At 45.4% G+C, this 18031-nt stretch overlaps 1 protein-coding gene across 9 annotated transcripts in view; it reads left to right on the top strand.

The window, feature by feature from the left end:
- AMMECR1L (AMMECR1-like) overlaps positions 1-14491 on the top strand; it is a 24105-nt gene extending 9614 nt beyond the window's left edge. For 2 of the 9 annotated variants that reach the window (XM_014550408.1, XM_014550407.1), the window contains 7 exons: positions 3935-4378; positions 6477-6587; positions 6904-7063; positions 7712-7802; positions 9309-9405; positions 10392-10524; positions 11000-11071. In XM_014550408.1, coding sequence (XP_014405894.1) covers positions 3972-4378; positions 6477-6587; positions 6904-7063; positions 7712-7802; positions 9309-9405; positions 10392-10524 — 999 coding nt within the window. In that variant the 5' untranslated portion in view covers positions 3935-3971 and the 3' untranslated portion in view covers positions 11000-11071. The other 7 variants (XR_001364671.1, XM_014550410.1, XM_005879460.2 and 4 more) reach the window with 7 other exon arrangements.
- Positions 14492-18031: the final 3540 nt, after the last annotated feature.

Below are 18031 nucleotides of genomic sequence, written 5' to 3' on the forward strand. Positions count from 1 at the left end.
TCAACCAATCAAAGCATAATATGCTAATGATATGCTAGGACCGCTCAACTGCTCGCTATGACATGCACTGACCACCAGGGGGCAGAGGCTCCACTGGTAGGTTAGCTTGCTGCTGAGGTCCAGCCAATCAGGACTGAGCAAGACAAGCCGGACACGCCCTCAGGCCCTCCTGCAGTCCCTTCCCGGCTGGCCAACCTCCCATGTCCCTCCCCAGCCCCGATTATGCACCGGTGGGGTCCCTCTGCCTGGCCTGTGCCCTCTTGCAATCTGGGACCCCTCGGGGGATGTCAGAGAGCCATTTTCCACCCGACGGTGGAACAACCGGGCGCTATGACATGCACTGACCACCGGGGGCAGATGCTCAACTCAGGAGCTGCCCCCTGGTGGTCAGTGCGCTTAGCCAGAAGCCAGACATGGCTGGCAGTGGCGGTGGCAGGAGCCTCTCCCACTTCTGCGGCAGTGCTAAGGATGTCCGACTGATGGCTTAGGCCCACTCCCCTGTAAGTTGGACATCCCCCAAGGGCTCCCGGACTGTGAGAGGGTGCAGGCTGGGCTGTGGGACCCCCACCCCCTGAGTGCATGAATTTCATGCACTGGGCCTCTAGTAGATGAAATTAGATTGGCCATACCCCCCAGCTGCTGTGGTTCAGTTGGTTGAGGGGCATCCCATGCTCCAAGAGGTCTCCAATTTGATTCCTGGTCACTGCACATGCCTGGGATTCGAATTTTGGGCTCGATTCCCAGTAGGGGGTATGCAGAAGGTAGCCAATCAACGTTACTCTCTCATCGATGTTTCTGCCCCTCCCTCCCTTTCCTTTCCTCTCTTGGAAATCAACAAAAACATTTTAAAAAAAGAAAAATGATTGGCCATATGTTAAAAATTATTAAGGCTGGATATTGGGTTCATTAAGCTGTTTTGTTTATGTTTTGAATTTTCCATAGATTTAATTTTATAGAATAAATTTTTTAAGTAGTGCCTTCTAATATATCTTTGATGCAGAGTCCATTTATTTACTGGCTGTTTTCTCTCATATGCCCTGGACATGTACCAATTGAACCCACAACTTTGGAGCATCAGGACAACTCTCCAACCAACTGAGCCACCGGGCCAGTGCTACTTAACATTCTTTATTGTAGTTCACTTAATATTTGCTTTATGCTGAAAGATAAAGTGCTGCCTTTGGTCACTACTTGAGAATATCAATTGAATTATTTGCTTAATGGCCTCCCAAGAAATGCTTGGGCCTAAAGAGTCACAAGATTTGGGTTGGTTCTCTTGATTTCAAATTGTAGCTTGAGAGGGTGTGGGGGAATTGTTAAATGTAGTCTGTTGTGTTTGTTCCCACTGCAGATCAGTGGTTGTACTTTGTGTGTCGGCAGAATATTCCGAGAATTCATTTCTTCTGCCTTGGTGTGGTGTGAAATCTCTTCTGTTGCTCTGTTCTGGGGTGTTTCCTAGTCAGGTAGTTGATAACACCGGCTAACAAACACCTGAGTTGTCACAAGCTCATAACATCTAGCTCTTCCTTCAGGTGTGCTTTGGTGTAATGAGAATGAGCAAAGATTTCTTTTTTTTAACCTTTGTGTTTCACCCTTTCTCTTTGTTTCTTTGAATTTTGGGTGTTAAAACTCCAACTCTGTAGAGATTGTTCTGCTTCATTTAACACGTTACATACAAGGTGGAAAGTTAAATGAGAGCTCAGAAGCCAGTGACATCCATTGTGAACTCCAATGACAGTGTCAGGGGAATTGGTACTTGTCCAGGTGATGGCTGAGATGTTGGTTTTGAATTTGTTTCTTGCTCCATTTTTGTTGGCAAGGTTCTGCAAACTCTTAAGCTAGTTTTTAGTACACCCTTGGATGTAGTTTGTTTTCCATCATGCCCCTAGGAAAGGAGCTGAATCCAACCGTTATTATTGGCAGGCCTCACACTTTGTGGCTTGATGGGAAAGCCCAGGCCTTGGAGTCTAGCATACAGATTGTGCTCCCAGTTCTAACTCTGCCTCTTAGTGGCAGTCTGTCTTTAGGCGGGTTATCTGGCTTATTCAGCCTGAGGTCCCACCTCTGTAAGATGACAGCATCGTCTGTCTTGCTGAGTGGTTTTGAGGGTTTTGTGAAACCCTGTTTAGAGAGCACCTGTTCAGGGCAAGCACTCCACAGTGAAGTCCTGGCCCTCCAGGAGTTCGTGCTGGTGGGAGCAGTCAAACAAAACCCAGATGGTGAGAGCAGCTGAATAAATTGACACTTACTACACGCCAGACATTGTATTAAGCACTTCACATATGTTAACTCATTTTCCTAACAACCACAGAGGCAAGTCTGGTTACTCACATTGTGAGGAAACTGAGTCAGAGAGGCAATCCTGAAGGATCAGGATTTGAACCCAGGCCAGTTGGTTCTGGAGTCAGTGTTTTTCAAACAAGATGTTCTGCCCCCTTTCTTAAATGTCTGAACAAGACAATGAAGTCTGTGCTCAGAATCAGTATAGTTTCTGGAAGTTTTAATGGATCAAGTGCATAAGGCTTTCTCAAAAAGAATCCTATTTTCAAGCCAAACATTGAAGAGTACAAAGGTATTATTCCTCAGCTCTTTCAACTCAACTAAAAATTGCCCTAGATACAAAAATGTGTATTTTGTTATGGATCAGCATATATCAAGAACATAAATGAGTAAAACTTGTGAAATTTTTATATCTCATTCAACTTCAAGTGACAATCTGTTTTTGTAGAATTAATGGCATTGCAAGTGGGTAGGTAAACATCTTATTTGATTTAAAAGGCTGTGGAATTTATAACCAAAACACTATGTTTTAGAGCAATGTGTAAAAAGGCAGTTATGTGCTATGTGTTCAAATCAGAGAAAATTTTAGGGAGAATATCTAGGGAAGGGCTAAAACATGTAGTCACTTGAGAAAAACCAGTATACTTTTCTCAAGTCAAGAGAATTTTACAAACTTTGGTATAATCGATATTGAAATAACTAGGATCTCTATTTCCTGATTCTGTGGTTTTTGACACAACAGAAAGAGGATTTTGGTCATGTTATAGCTATACATTTCTACCTTGGGCTTTTTAAGAAAAAAATTAAGTAAAAAGATCCTCCTTCCCATTCACATCATCAGATGGCTTTCTGGCCCATCTGATGCCACACTATGTTAAGCTGAGTGGTTTTGCATTTGTTTGCTTTGCAATGACAGGGCAGAAAGGCTACCTCACAAAAGGACTATGAAGCTTGGGTCATTGTATGAATAAAGGTTTCTACTAGGTGTAGCTTTTCTTGAATGAGGTCTTAAAAGGTTAGAGAGATGTGTAGAAAGTGGAGTTCTGAAAACCAAAGGAAATGAGCATTTGTGAATGATAGCTGTGAGGACAGAAAGATGGGAGCCTTGTGTTAGAAGGTGTGCTCTTTGTGGAATGGCAGCTAACTGCTTTTCACCTTCACTAAGGTCGGGGGCTGAAATCACACATAATTCATGTTAGTGATGAGGAAATGCTGAAAGGATGCGGTTAACAAGGAAAAGCATGGATGTCTCTCTGGGGTCCTTTGAAATTAGGGTGGTTGCATTTGGACCCTCTGAAGCGGCAGAGAAAGCAGCCTGAGGAAGAGTCTGCGAGGTACAGTGCAGTCCACCATCCAGCTTCTCGGGCTGCCCCCACCCTTCCTTCTGCCCAGGCAAGAGAACACTGTGCTGCCTGCCTCCATCCATGGTGACCATAGCTTCATGGAAAATAAAAAATGATTTCCCTGTAGGAATTCCTGCTGTGGAACTCAGGGTTTCTTCTAGTCAAGCTGGCCTGGGATCTTTTGTGGCCATGTGACCTGGGGGAGAAAGAGCCTTGATGACTCTTGCCTCTGTGTGGAGACTCTTCTGTTTTTGTTTTCTCTTTTTAGCTAACCATTTGAGTCAATGCTTATCTGTTCTCTTTTTGGTTAGGGTTCTGTACATTCCAGACCGCGAGCACTGAGTCAGGATGGGAAAAAGACGCTGCGTTCCTCCACTCGAGCCCAAGTTGGCAGCAGGCTGTTGTGGGGTCAAGAAGCCCAAGTTATCTGGAAGTGGAACGCACACTCACGGGAACCAGTCCACCACTGTCCCTGGCTCTAGTTCAGGACCTCTTCAAAACCACCAGCATGTGGATGGCAGCAGTGGTCGGGAGAATGTGTCAGACTTAACTCTGGGACCTGGAAACTCTCCCATTACACGAATGAATCCCGCATCGGGAGCTCTGAGTCCTCTTCCCCGACCCAATGGAACTGCCAACACCACCAAGAATCTGGTGGTGACCGCAGAGATGTGCTGCTACTGCTTTGATGTCCTCTACTGTCACCTCTATGGCTTCCCTCAGCCACGACTTCCTAGATTCACCAATGACCCCTAGTGAGTAAATCCATCAGAGCAGGGGACAATGAGAAAGGCAGGATGGCATCTTCCCACTACTTATAAAAACTTGAATGTGATTTAGGAATAGGATGGTGAGAAATACCTAGAGTATCCACTGGATTCAGTATTGGAAAGGGACTAGGTTATATTTGGAGGAGGTGTAGGCTGGTGAAAGTAATGTTCTGGAAATCAGGATTTTTTTCTTGGCTCTTCTGTTGTTTCAAATGTACAGGTCACACTGTCACATCGTCACACTGTCACATCGTTGTGGACCCCCGTAGTGTTGAAGTCCAGGTGAACTGGGAGCTCATTTAATGGGAGCTGCGATGCTTTCACAGGGTCCCCTCCCTCTGTTCAACAGCAATCCCATGGAAATCTCAGGGCTGCTGGCACCCCACCCACATGTCAGAATCTGCTCTACTGGTTAGTTGGTTTTGTTAACCCTCACCTGAGGATATTTTTCCGTTGATTTCTAGAGTGAATGGGAGGGAAGGAGAGAGAGAAACATTGATGTGAGAGAGACACAACAACTGGTTGCCTCCCTCACGTGCCCCAACCAGGGCTGGGGATCGAACCTGCAACCGAGGTACATGCCCTTGACCAGGATCAAACCCAGGACCCTTCTGGTCGCGGGCCTACACTCTATTCACTGAGCCAAACCGGCGAGGGCTCTGTTTTACTCTTTTTAATTCAAGACTCTGTTGTTTGTCCCCAGCCCTCTCACGTGCCAATGATGGGAGCAGTATGTGTATAAAGTGCAAAGTGAAGAAACTCAGGCCAGTGTCTGCTCCTGTCTCGGAATCGGAGCAACTCCGAGCTGGCTTGGAAGAGCTTTTGAGCTTTGTTTTCTGAGATGCGTGGAGCACGCAGCATAGAAAGGCCTTGCACAGCCACTGGGCAGGGAGTGCAGAGGCATGAGGAGAAGTCCTTGTTCTTGGGAGACTTGTTGAGTCCTCCAACCACAGGCACAAAGTGAAATAGTGTGTGGTGCACTGTGGGCAGAGCGGAGCAGAAGTCATCCCTCCTGTGTGGTGGTGTCAGAGGAGAAGAGATGAAGAGAAAAAGTCCTAACTTTTCAGGGCAGTATTGCCACAGGGTACCATAGTCAGAAAAACCCTGCAGAACAGGTGCAGATGATCCCACTGGGTCTGAGTGGGAGCAGGCGTATCTCTAAAGGAGAGGGACACAGGTTGGGAGAGTGGGTGGTGGCTGCAGCATTGCAGGGCCATTCTATTTGGGCTCCTATTTCCGCCTGCAGACAGTGGACTACTTGAGGGCTGTGGAGTAGTGTTGAGACAGTTAACTCTAGCTGGTGCTGTTCAAGTGTGTTAGTATAAGGGAAAGACGTGTGGGTGGGAGATCCGCTTTGTAACAATGATCAAAGAAGTATGTAACTTGAAATTTTTAAGTTGCTTTTTAGAAGTGTTTAATTCAGGCATCAAAGAGGTAAAGGCATAGGAGCATGGAGGAGTCTCAGGAAGAGAGACAGACCCGAGACTTCTTCCTAGAAAACCCGTTACCATCCATCTGATGTAGCCTAGAAACAGAAGGTGGTAATTTCTGCTAATAATAAGCTCTCTTCTGGAAACATTGTTTTTCTTTTCTGAACATTTATGAGCAGGAGATATTTGTAGTTGCCATTGGCAGAAATAACTATGGGAACAGTGTGGAGCTGTAGGGAGTGCGTGCAGATAACAAGGAGAAGGTGCACAGGCCCAGTGTGTCTGCATGAAGGGTGGAACTAGGGAACTTGGACATTCAAAATAGAGTAAAGAAGAGGAGAAGGACATGGAGAATTAGAAGAAAAAAAAGTGAAGTCCTGGACAGAGGAAGAGGACTGTAGCACATGCATGTGTCAGCAAGGCCCGTGGGAAAGGCTGCCCAGAGGGCCTTTCTTCATGCGCCTTGCGAGGTGTCCTCTCCATGTCCCACCGGGACTGTACGCCTCCCAGAGGGGACTAGAGTCCTGCAGGGAGCTGGCAGTTCAGAAAGCAATCATTTGGGGGAATAACAAATGAACAGGAATAAAGCCAAGGTTTGTTCTTATCCATGATTGATTTGGGGCTGGAGAGTGTTTTGTGTTTTGCTTTTTTAGTCCGCTCTTTGTGACATGGAAGACAGGGCGGGACAAGCGGCTTCGTGGCTGCATTGGGACCTTCTCAGCCATGAATCTTCATTCAGGACTCAGGGAATACACGTTAACCAGGTAATTACACGAGGCATAAGATTGGTGGAAAAATTGGCGATCAAATTTGTCTACAGAATTGAAAACAACTGCCAGACTTTATGTCTTCAAAGTAATAAAGAATGAGTGTTCTCTTCTTGGTGATCAGGAACTGTGGAGGCTGTAATCTGTGAGTCACTTACTGGTTCAAGTATAGACAGTTAATAGCATCAATTGTTTTTAGCACCTGGGTGTGAATGGATAATAGACGTTCTCTGCATAGCTCCAGTTGTAAATATTCGGGCACATGCTCCCACCTCCAGAGTAGCCTCACTTACGTGTTTTTGTCCCCTTCCAGTGCACTTAAGGACAGTCGGTTCCCCCCCCTGACCCGAGAGGAGCTGCCTAAACTTTCCTGCTCTGTCTCCCTCCTTACTAACTTTGAGGATGCCAGTGATTACCTGGACTGGGAGGTGAGAACAGCTGCATTTGGAACTCTGCGTTGCATTTGGGTTCGGGTTAGTACATGGTGATGTATCTCCTTCATTGAGAGGGTATAAGAATGTGACAGTTGAGTTTGGAAACAATTACGGGCAGCATGGGTGGACAGAAAAAGTGCTACAATATCAGAAGCAGAATTATGAAGGTTTCTCTTCTTTCTTCCAAGTCTGCTTTGGTTCACGTCCTTCTCCCATGTAATAATGAGATGGGGGAGGAAAGGGGGACATCTGTAATACTTGCAACAATAAAGATAAATTAAAAATAATGACAATAATATTAAATAAACAACAAAAGAAACAATCATGATAAAGTGGAATATTCCAGATCCTTCTGGGTGAGCCCTTGAGTCAAAGTTGTTATTTAGAGTCATTTGTGAAGGGCCCTGAGCCAGATCAAACCCTGTGGCATATTCATTTAATGGACTAGATTAAAGGTGGAGTGTTCAAGATGATCAGATGAGCAATTGAAAGAATTTATTCCTATAATCCTTATACACTTAGGTGATTACATGTGGAATCACATCTCTCAAGCTAGTTTTTTTGGCTTTTATATCTGACATCATTCGTGATGAAAATCAAGAGGTTCTCCTGGTCATGTGTGGGTGGCTGAAATGTCCTTAGAATAAATCAGTGCCATTTATTTGGTTGTGGGTTTTTTTTTTGTAGGTAGGGGTCCATGGAATACGAATTGAATTCCTCAATGAAAAAGGTGTCAAACGTACAGCCACATATTTACCTGAGGTTGCTAAGGAGCAAGGTGAGTTGGACAAATGGAATTTCATTGAACAACACTGAACATGGTGTTGCTGACTAACAGGCAGGAGAATAGAGTGTGTGGTCTTTCAGCCCAAATGCCACTAAGAATGAGTGCCCTTCTTCTTTTTAATACCTACCAGCTTCTTCTAGAAGGAGGAATGAACTCTGAACGATGCAGAAGCTGGGAGAAGGAGGGGGGAATGATTGCTCCTACTTACTTGCTTATTTCACTTTCAGGGAATAGCTTTATTTCTTGTCCTCCAAGATTGGTGATTGTAGCAAAATTCCACCAATCAACTTGACCATATTATGGAGTTCATTGTGAAGGGAAGCTGCCCATATTGGGAGTTTTGAACTCTTGGTCATGAATTATTAAACAGTATTATACTTGGAAAAAGGCAAAATGTAATTAATCCTGTTTTTTAAAGAATTTAGCAGTAGAGGTGTTGGGGGCGAAGGAACTTGGTAGTTACTAAGTTCTTAAACTGTGACATTGAAGATGGGAAATGGGTTGGGCAGGTTTCCCTTTAAAAGAATACCTATAAATGTTGCTTGTACATTCTGTGATATGTAACCTCATATTCTTTCTTTCTTGGAATTCTGTTTTTTTATTATTAATATGTAAATTAACACGCACACAGTATTTGTTAGATGTGAACCTGAAATAGAGAAAAATGTCCGGTTTAATACGTCAGTGAACTAATTATGTGGCCAGCGAGTTGCCTTGTTGATTTTCATTGTGGTTGTATTTAAACTTTTTCAAAAGCAGTGAGGATGTGACATAAAACAGAAGCCTTTTATCCACCTTTTTGAAATCATAAATCCCATATTTCTGTACGAGAGGGCACACCATAAGTATTTTCTGATACTGAGATGTGATGATAACTTCGGTAAATAATCAGAGTACTTTTGCCATTTGAATATTGTTTGGGAAAATTAAAAAGTGGCATATACCGCAGTAATTTAGGGAGTTTTGTTTGGTTTTCAGTTTGATATATTCGGTTTTATCTGTTACAAACATGCAAGAACAACACAGCAGCACTGTGTGAACAACTTTCCCATCCTTTTTAAAGAAATAGCTTCCCTCCTACTATCAATTCTCTATAATTGAAAACTGGACTCCAAGAAATCATCAAATGAAGGAAGGCCACACCGAGGAATATAAGCTGCAGAATTGAATTCTCTCTTTGCACAGAACATCCCTGGCTCCCAGCACTAGGCCCACAGCCAGTCTACGTTGGGACCATGTTTGTTCCTAGATATTGACACTGGGATCACCTCTGACAGGAAAGATACAGAAGCAGGGCCTGGGGACGGTCACACGGCATGTGTCAGGCCACCGTCTCAGGTCGCCAAGGTCTCCCTTGGACTGTCAGTGAGCAGACCACTCGGTGCCCAGGGCTCCCCCTGCTCCTGCCTAGCAGACATGGCCGCTTCCGCCTCTCCCTGTGTGAGAGCATGCCCCTCTGTCACTGTGCGCTGACCTCAGTGTGTCTCCTCTCCTCAGACTGGGATCAGATCCAGACAATAGACTCCTTGCTCAGGAAAGGTGGCTTTAAGGCTCCAATTACCAGTGAATTCAGAAAAACGATCAGACTCACCAGGTAACCCCCTGTCTCGTTTTCCTTGTCATTTTAATTTAGTTGGGTTTGCATGGAGGGTACTTGTTGATGGAAAGGGGAAGAAAGTATCTCTGCTGTCTCCTAACCACAGAAGTGCGGTGCAGTGAGGCCCTGCGGAGACAGTGGCAGCAAAGCAAAGACTCAGCCTCCTGAGTGTCCCAACAGCTAAGCTGAGAGCAGAGGGAGCAGGGCGAGGCCACTGAGCAAGTCGTGGGTGTCTGTGCCAGATGCGCTTTGGGGGAGGCTGAGGCGGTCAGGTGGCACCTTAAAGGAACAGTCAGAAAATGCTTGGTATGAAGAGTTGAAAGGAAACGCCCCTGCCTGTTTGAAGTGAATGCTTCTTTGGGGAGGCTGCCTAGTGTGGTAGAGTGTACGTGGCCTTGGGGTCTGAAACACAGCCCCACCACTTAGCCATGGGACCTGGTCAGTTATTCTGCCACTCTAAGTGGAAAACTCTCCTGTCTGTAACAAGTGAATGATAATGCCTTAGGGTTGTTTTAGGCTGTGGTAAGGTGATACATGAGGAATTTCTAAACCAGGGCCAAGCATAGATGTCAGTTCTCTTCCCATCCCTACTGAAATCAAAAACACTGAGAGGTTTAGCTTCTATGGGCTTCTGTGGGCCTCTGGCCCCTGATCTGTAAAATGCTGAATAATCATACAGTAACCTCACAGGTCTATTTGGAAGATAACCCAGTGTTTTTTAAATGCTTTGGATTCCAAGAAAAATTAAAAAATAAATCTTCAAATACAAAGCATTATTATTATCATTATTATTATTATAATTTATTTGAACAGCCATTTCCCTGTCAAAATTCAGGAATAATCACCTTGCAGTGGAGGAGTGATTACAGTGGGAAAGAGATGGCTCTGGGTAAGGACTGTCACACCCAGCTCCTGTGGTCTGTAGTAGGCTCCATAGGTTTGTAACACCCATGCTTCGCATCCTGACTCATGGCTCTTTCCAGAGCAAAGCCAAAGTGCTATGAATTCTGTTCTGATGACCCTGGGATAGATGACATATTCATCCAGGAATTGAGGCCGTCCTATCTAGACCCAGGATCCTTTAACCTGCTTCATGAGAATTTGACCCAGAATTAGGTATCTGTGCCCTTTTGGTTATAAATAACTCGCTTGTTGCTTTTTGCAAATTGAGGTTGTATTTCTGTCATTTTACCTCATTTTAACCTGAAAGTAGACTTGCAGTTTACACTGGGCCTTGGTTGCAGTCCTCTTCCAATCTGCCACCCATGTCCTCTGACTTGAGATTCTTCCTCCAGACCCCGTAGCAGATTGCTTAAGAGCAGCCTGACGATAAGCACATGTAGTGTTTAAAGGTGGGATGTGCAGAAAACCCCTGCTCAGGGGTGTTGTGATTGTGCTTTTTCATCTCGTTCATTTGTAATAACAACATTGTTTTCTTGTGCTGTCTTTCATTTTCTGTAAGTAAGGTTGCTCTTGGTCTTCCATTTTATTCTTTCAAAATGTGGAATAAGCTTTTGGTTTTCTATGCTGAGTGACTTTACTGAATGAAGTGTTTGGGGTTCATAATACCCTTCCCTGTCTCCTTACACAGGTACCGAAGTGAGAAAGTGACAATCAGTTATGCAGAATATATTGCTTCTCGACAGCACTGTTTCCAGAATGGCACTCTTCATGCCCCGCCCCTCTACAATCATTACTCCTGACACACGGCTGCATGACCAGTCCCACCCCCCTGTGGCCACCAATGGCTATGACATCATTGGAGCAGACGCCTCCTCTTCCTGGTCCAGTTACTTCTATTACTGCACCATTTTATGATGCTAGCTTCCGTTGCCAAGTCTGCCTCCAGCTGACTCGGGGTTGGGGTGGGAGAACGGGATTATATTGAATGAAACAGAACTCGCGGGGCCCAAGCCTTATTTCAGCCTTTCCTCATTATGGGGTTCCGTTGGATTGGGGCTCCTCCATGACTAGTGAGAATTGCCTGTGGGTTCAGAAGGCCCTCGGCATGCAGGTGGCCACCTGCTTGCTGGCTACACAGTGGGAGCTGGAAGTCATGATTCCTGAAGGCTGACCCCACTTGCACCCTTGTAGCCTCCCCAGATCAAGTAGACGTGTTTTCCCCTGGCAGTCTGGGCAACGGAGACCAACAAGACACATTTTTAGGTTGTTTTAAATTCCTTTTTCTAAACGTCCAGTTCATTGCATACCAACAGATGATGACAACCTCCATGCTTCATAAGTGGACGCCATGTTCGGGGTGGCCGTGGGCACCGTGAGTCTTGTGAGGCTCCTGGACAGACACCCACCTCCAGATGGAAAGCCCCCGGATGGCGTGGCAGGTCGCATTCGATGCTCAGCCAGCCTCCAAGGTTTGATTCTAACCCTGCTGTCAGTTGGATTTTCTGGCGCTCTTCTCGCAGGGAGTCTCCTGTACTGCACGGGGAGCTCTGTGGTGGAACCTGCTGAGGAATGAACTGGGACGCCTGCAGGAGGTCCTGACATCCTTGCCGCGTGCAGCGTGAAAGGGGAGGCCTCCTCCTTACCACCCGGCTACCTCACTCCTCGCCTGGTAGCAGTGCCTATAGCTGCATAGGTTCACAGAAGACATAGATGTTCACACAAGCACCTGGGTCGGGCTGTAGAAAGACACATTGTCACAGGAGAAAATCCAGGTCTCCAAACTGTTTTTGTCTTTTCAGGCAAACATCTTTAAGGGACTGAAAAGCAGAGGAGTTCCTTTTCCTAGTTTCCCTGTAGAAGTGAGAAGACAGTTGATTCAGTCCTTCACAGGACTTTAGAACAAAGCTGTGTAATTAAACAAGGTGAATCGTTATCTTGCCTAATATGCTGGGAGTCTTCACCCCACCGGGACGGGGTTCCAAACAGCTCGTTTTAGTCTAGGTCATTCCTTTTTCCTGTGGCATACTTACTTCCCTTTCCCATAGCTGCTGACTAAGTACCTGTCAGCAAGTTCCTCTCCCTCTTGCCCAGCCTTCACCCGCTTGGTGCAGACTGATGGCAGCTGGGACTTGGAAGGGGCTGTGGCAGCACTGTCACGGAGGCACTGCTGGAAGGGCCAGGAGGAGTGGCCGGTGGGAGGAGAGGCCCTGAGGGTAACTGTCCAGCAGCGCGCTTGGAGAACTCTTGGAGTGACTGGATGTCAACCTCGTGGACACAATGTTGTTATTTAATTTATTTTTAAAAGTTTATGTGGTGATGGTGTGGCTTTCCAGAATGGGCAAATAGTCAAGTCAAAAGACCTTTTGAGTTTTTTTCTGCCAGGAATTGGGGAAGGGGGTGGACAGGGACCCAGTCTAAGACACGACACATGCTATTATAGGCATAGCTGTCTCGTTTCTTGGAAGAGAGGAGTAAAGGTGGGCAGGTTAGCTGGGCGTCATCCCTTCGGCTATGGCGCCTGCAGGGGCAATGGGCTGACATCGGATGCCCAGGCTGGGCTGCATTCTCACTTCCTGCCACATTTCCTTGCAGAGGTAATGAAAAAAGCTATTGAAGATGAAGGGATTGTTTCATGATTTCCTGCTGCTGAGAATAATAAATATCTTGTTACAAACGTGACGACAGTTACTTTTAGGTGCCATGGATTGATGTCAGGGTGGTCAGTTTGGGACTAAACCATCCACCTTCAATTTGTACAACAGTATTGATCTATAGGGCTACACTTCATTATTGTTCAAGTGTTCTATGTTAAAAGTTGTGTTTAATTTCTAAAGATTAAAAAAAAGCAAAAAAAATGGTGCTAAAATTTTACCCCTGAGCACGCTCAGTGAAACTGGTCATGCAAGCATTTACAGTGCCATGCTTTTCAAGCCTATTGTTTCTCGTAGAAATGCTGCCCTATCTGTCTTCCCCAATGTATAGTGTGATTTTTTTTTTATTTTATCTTATCAGGGGTGGGGTAGGATACCTGCCGTTAAGAAAATGAACAGAAAAATTTGAACCCACACACCAGGGGGCTGGGAATCTGCACAAGAACTGGCTGGTGAAGCCCAGCACCACACTGCAGGGGGCTTCCAGTCCCTGAGCTCCATCCAGGCCCAGCAGCAGAGATGCTCGGGGTTCCCTTGCTTGTCACAGGGACTCCACAGTTGACCAAGGAAAGTTATGTGGCCCTGGAAAGAATGGCACTATCCGTGTCCGTCTTAAACGGGGCCTAGTCAGGAAGCAGTCTGGGAGTGCCCGGTCATGGCCACCTGATGAAGGTGTGGCAGGGGGCTCTCAGGAAAAACACTGAGTCTGGATCATCCGTGTGGCCGTTGTGCAGAGGGGATGACAGCTCCCAACTAGGACTGAACTGCTCTCCGCACACTCCACCTGCGCAGTGATGAGGGCGGCCAGTCCACCTGTGAGTGGTGGGATTAAAGAGAAGGGATGGTTTTGCTTGCTCCGTTTGTCCTTGGGCTGCTCAAGCTGAACCGTAGGTGACCACTGTTTTCAAGGAACCAACCCCACGTGGCTGGTTTGGTCAGAGCTTGTTTCATCCCTAGCAGTGAGTGCCTTTGGTCTGGAGAGTTAACTTGTCTCATAACACCCACAGCTGGGACATTCTCTCTGTAATTATGAATTGTGTTTGTTTTACATTAAAAGAGAATGTCTCATCACTAGAGTTTGTTGGTGTTGGATTGTTCCCACTGTGAGGTTCTTAAACTTTTTTTGCTTCATAATTAATATTAAAGCAATTCATGTTAGAGATCCTTTCAGTATGAAAGGTTTGTAATGGAGACATAACATTTTATTGTTTATAATAAAAATCATCTATACAGAAGTCCTAGGTGTTAATATTTGCACAAGATCTGTTTTCCATGTTAACACCTACAATTTCACTAACTGTTGGTGTTATTTTCTGTTGAGATTCTGGAGCCTAGGGAGCTTGTGTGTTTTTTATTAATTTTCCTATTTCCTTGAAGCAAGAGACTTTGTATAGCCTTCAAGTGCAAGGACTTCAGACCAATTCTTCGTATTACACTTGGTTGGCTCTTGGCTATATAACTGCTGAGTGCAAATCATTGAACTCTTTAACGAAGTATTGTAGAGAATAAATCATTATGGGTAAAAACTGTTCTTTGTCCTGCCTTTTTCTTTTTTTTAAATTTCTTTTTAAGTAGTTTATTGATTTTTAGAGAAAGGGAGAGAGAAGCATTGATGTGAGAGAGAATAATTGATTGACTGCCTCCTGCACACCCCCTACCTGGGACTGAGCTCACAACCCATTCACCAGGAATCGAACCTCATACACAGGACTACGCCCAACCAACTGAGTCACTCTGGCCGGGCATCTCTTTTTTTTTTTTTTTGGAATAGTGGTACCAGTCAACCTATTTTTAAGGACAGCCAACCAGATGGTATTCATTCAGGCTACATATTTTGTGTGGTGTTCATGACCTTCAATAATATTTCACTTGTCTATTTTTGTGTGTTTGGAAGCAATGCCACTGCACTGGTTTATTAGAGCCAAGTTTCCTGAACCAGGGTTTATGAACCCTTTAAAGTTTGGACTTTGGAAAGAAGGTTCATAGATCTCATTAGCTTTTCCAATAAAACTGACCTTGCCCATAAAGTTAAAAACTGAAGAGGGAGGAGAAATCCTCAAATTTAAGATATCATTCGGTGACATTAATCCACCCTGGGACACTAGTATGTTCTGACCTAAAGGAAAAGGTTGCTTGTTCTTAGAAGGCCAAGAAAAGATGAGATGTGTTTGGAGAAAAATGACAGATATTTTCCAAACAAACAATCTGAGATTGTCTTTGGTTTAAATTTTTATTTACAAGGATGTAATTTTTTATTCTTAAAATACCCAGTTCTGAGGCCCTTACACTTGGCAGAAGTCATAAGCAAATGACCACATGTTAGATGTCAGGGTTATATAATTTTGGAAAAACTATGAACAACTGATTAAACAGTTTGGCAATAACTCTGAGCTGTGTGAGAGGAATTATTTCTTCAAGAGAAATTATGGTTCTAGAGATTAATATTCCACATTATAATACAGCAAAGACTTCCACATTGTTTTGGGTAGGACTTGGTGGTGGTGATGGTGATGGTACACTATAACAAAATTTGCCACCCTGGCCCAACTGGCATGGTTCAGTGGTTGAGTGTTGACCTGTGAACCAGGAGGTGATGGTTCGATTCCCGGTCAGGGCACATGCCCGGGCTGTGGCTCAGTCCCAGGTGGGGGGACGTGCTGGAGGCAGCCGATCCATGATTCTCAACATAAATGTTTCTATCTCTCCCTCTCTGAAATCAATCTTATCTAATAAAGAGGGGATATGCTAATTGACCCTCAAGCACTTGCAAAGATGGTGGCGCCCACAGCCAATAAGGAGGGAATATGCTAATTGACTGCCATGCCCTCAAAGATGGCGGCCCCCAGTCCCTTTGGCCCCTCGGGGGCGACAGGCATGCGGCAAGGCCAGGCCCGCCCCCCAGGTGGGCCCAGCTGCTTTGCGCACCTTCCTCCGGAGTCTCCCAGTCCCCTCAGCCCCCTAGCCGTCCATGGCCACCCGAGGCTCAGGTAACTAGGGACGGCCGAGGCTTGCGCTGCCGGCAATGGCAGCAGCAGAGGTGTGATGGAGTGTCTCCTTCCCCTAATCGCCGGGTCGCCTCCCGCCCCTGAGAGCTCCTGGACTGTCAGGGGGCAGGCCGGCCTGAGGGACCCCACTCCAGTGCATGAATTTTCATGCACCGGGCCTCTAGTAAAAATATATTTTCCACCCTGGCTGGTGGCTCAGTTGGAGTGTCTTCAGGTGCCCCAAAAGGTTGCGGGTTTGATTCCTAGGCAGGACACATACCCAGGTTGCAGGTTTGATCCTGTGTGGCACGTATCAGAAGCAACCAACTGATGTTTCTCACATCGATGTTTCTGTCTCTCCCCATCCCCATGTCTCTCAATTCAATAAACGTACTTGTGTGAGGTTTTTTTTTAAAATTACCATTTTAACTATTGTCTGAAATGTGAACGAAGTCATCTGGTTAGGGATCAGGGGTGCTAAGTCTGGTGGGTGGGGGCGGTGCTGTAAAGCTGTTTCCAGAGTAATATAGGTCTGTGACCATGGCATCAGTGTTGGCTTGAAATGCTATTTGCTGAGCTTGTTGAAGGACTTGACTCTAAACCAATGCTGTCCAGAGAACCCGAGTAGCCTCCTGAGGAACGAAATGCAAGACCCATTCTCTCTGAGACTTCCTCATTCTAAAATGGAGCTCTGCCTGGCAGGCGCGGTTCCATGAACCAGGAGGTCACAGTTTGATTCCTGGTCGGGGCACATGCCCGGGTTGTGGGCTCAGTCCCCAGTAGGGGGCGTGCAGGAGGCAGCTGATCAATGAATCTCACCATTGATGTTTCTAACTCTCTCTCCCTCTCCCTTACTTTCTGAAATAAATAAAAAGACACACACAACAAAACAAACATTTTGAAAAGAAGCTCTGACAAAGATTCTAGGGTCTCTGTTGCTTATTCCCTCTGTTTCTATGTAGGCTCTGTAGACTACAGAAAACTGAAAAAGGAGTGACTCTGATTTCAAAACAGTTGAAGCCGAACCAAATGAGAGAGGTTTCATGTTAACCCAGTCAGACACTCCAGTTCCTGCTGCCAGGCAGTCCCCACCCCTCCCTCTGGGTGGCCCTTCTGGTTCCCACCCCTCCCCCAGGGTGGCCCGTCTGGTTCCCAACCAAAGAAGTACCCCAACTGCTGACATTGGCACCTTCACAGGCTGGCAGTCAGGCTGAAATCGAGTCTTGGCAGTTACCACTCTGAGCTGAATCTCCTGCTTTGTGACGGGTGGGAATCTCTAAGGCAGCCTGTTTAAAATGCTTTGCCCAGGCCCCAGCACAAGCTGCAATGGCCGGATGGCTGTGACTAGCCCAACTGCCCTCCAGTGCCAGGTGTAGATGGGAACTGGGCCAGAGTGAGCCCTCCAGATCACTAAGGGACCATGGGCACAGAAAAGAAGTGACATGCCCTAGTCAGTGGTCGGCAAACTCATTAGTCAACAGAGCCAAATATCAACAGTACAACGAATGAAATTTCTTTTGAGAGCCAAATTTTTTAAACTTAAACTATATAGGTAGGTACATTGTTATTACTTAATTAGGGTACTCCTAAGCTGGCCTTTGCTAAAAACGTCCTCAATCTGATTGAGGTACGTTCGCTGAGGTCGACCCCTTCCAACTCTCCCATCCACACTCGTCTTGTATACTTGTTTCGTCTGTCTCCTTTCGTTCATCCTCTCTATATGTCCAAGCCATCTCAACATACCTTTCTCAATCCTCAACACTACATCTTCTTTCACTCCACAATGTTCCCTAAAATTAACTTAATAAACTTTACTTAAAGTTTTAAGTCTTAGTTAAACTATAGGTACGTTGAATAAAACTTGACATCATACTTAACGATATTATTTATTGATAAAATTAAATTCCTTACAATATCATAAAATTAAATCATGACAATGACTGACAAAACTAATGTAAACAATGGCCTTGCATCTCCTTGGAAAGTTTGGGTAAGTCAGGTTTGTATGTTGTTCTTTTTAATTTTAGGCATGATTCCAGGTTCTCATCAATAAGACGACTTCTCAATTTACTCTTGATAAGGTTC

The sequence above is a fragment of the Myotis brandtii genome, unplaced genomic scaffold (assembly GCF_000412655.1).
Source record: "Myotis brandtii unplaced genomic scaffold, ASM41265v1 scaffold600, whole genome shotgun sequence".
Taxonomy (NCBI): domain Eukaryota; kingdom Metazoa; phylum Chordata; class Mammalia; order Chiroptera; family Vespertilionidae; genus Myotis; species Myotis brandtii.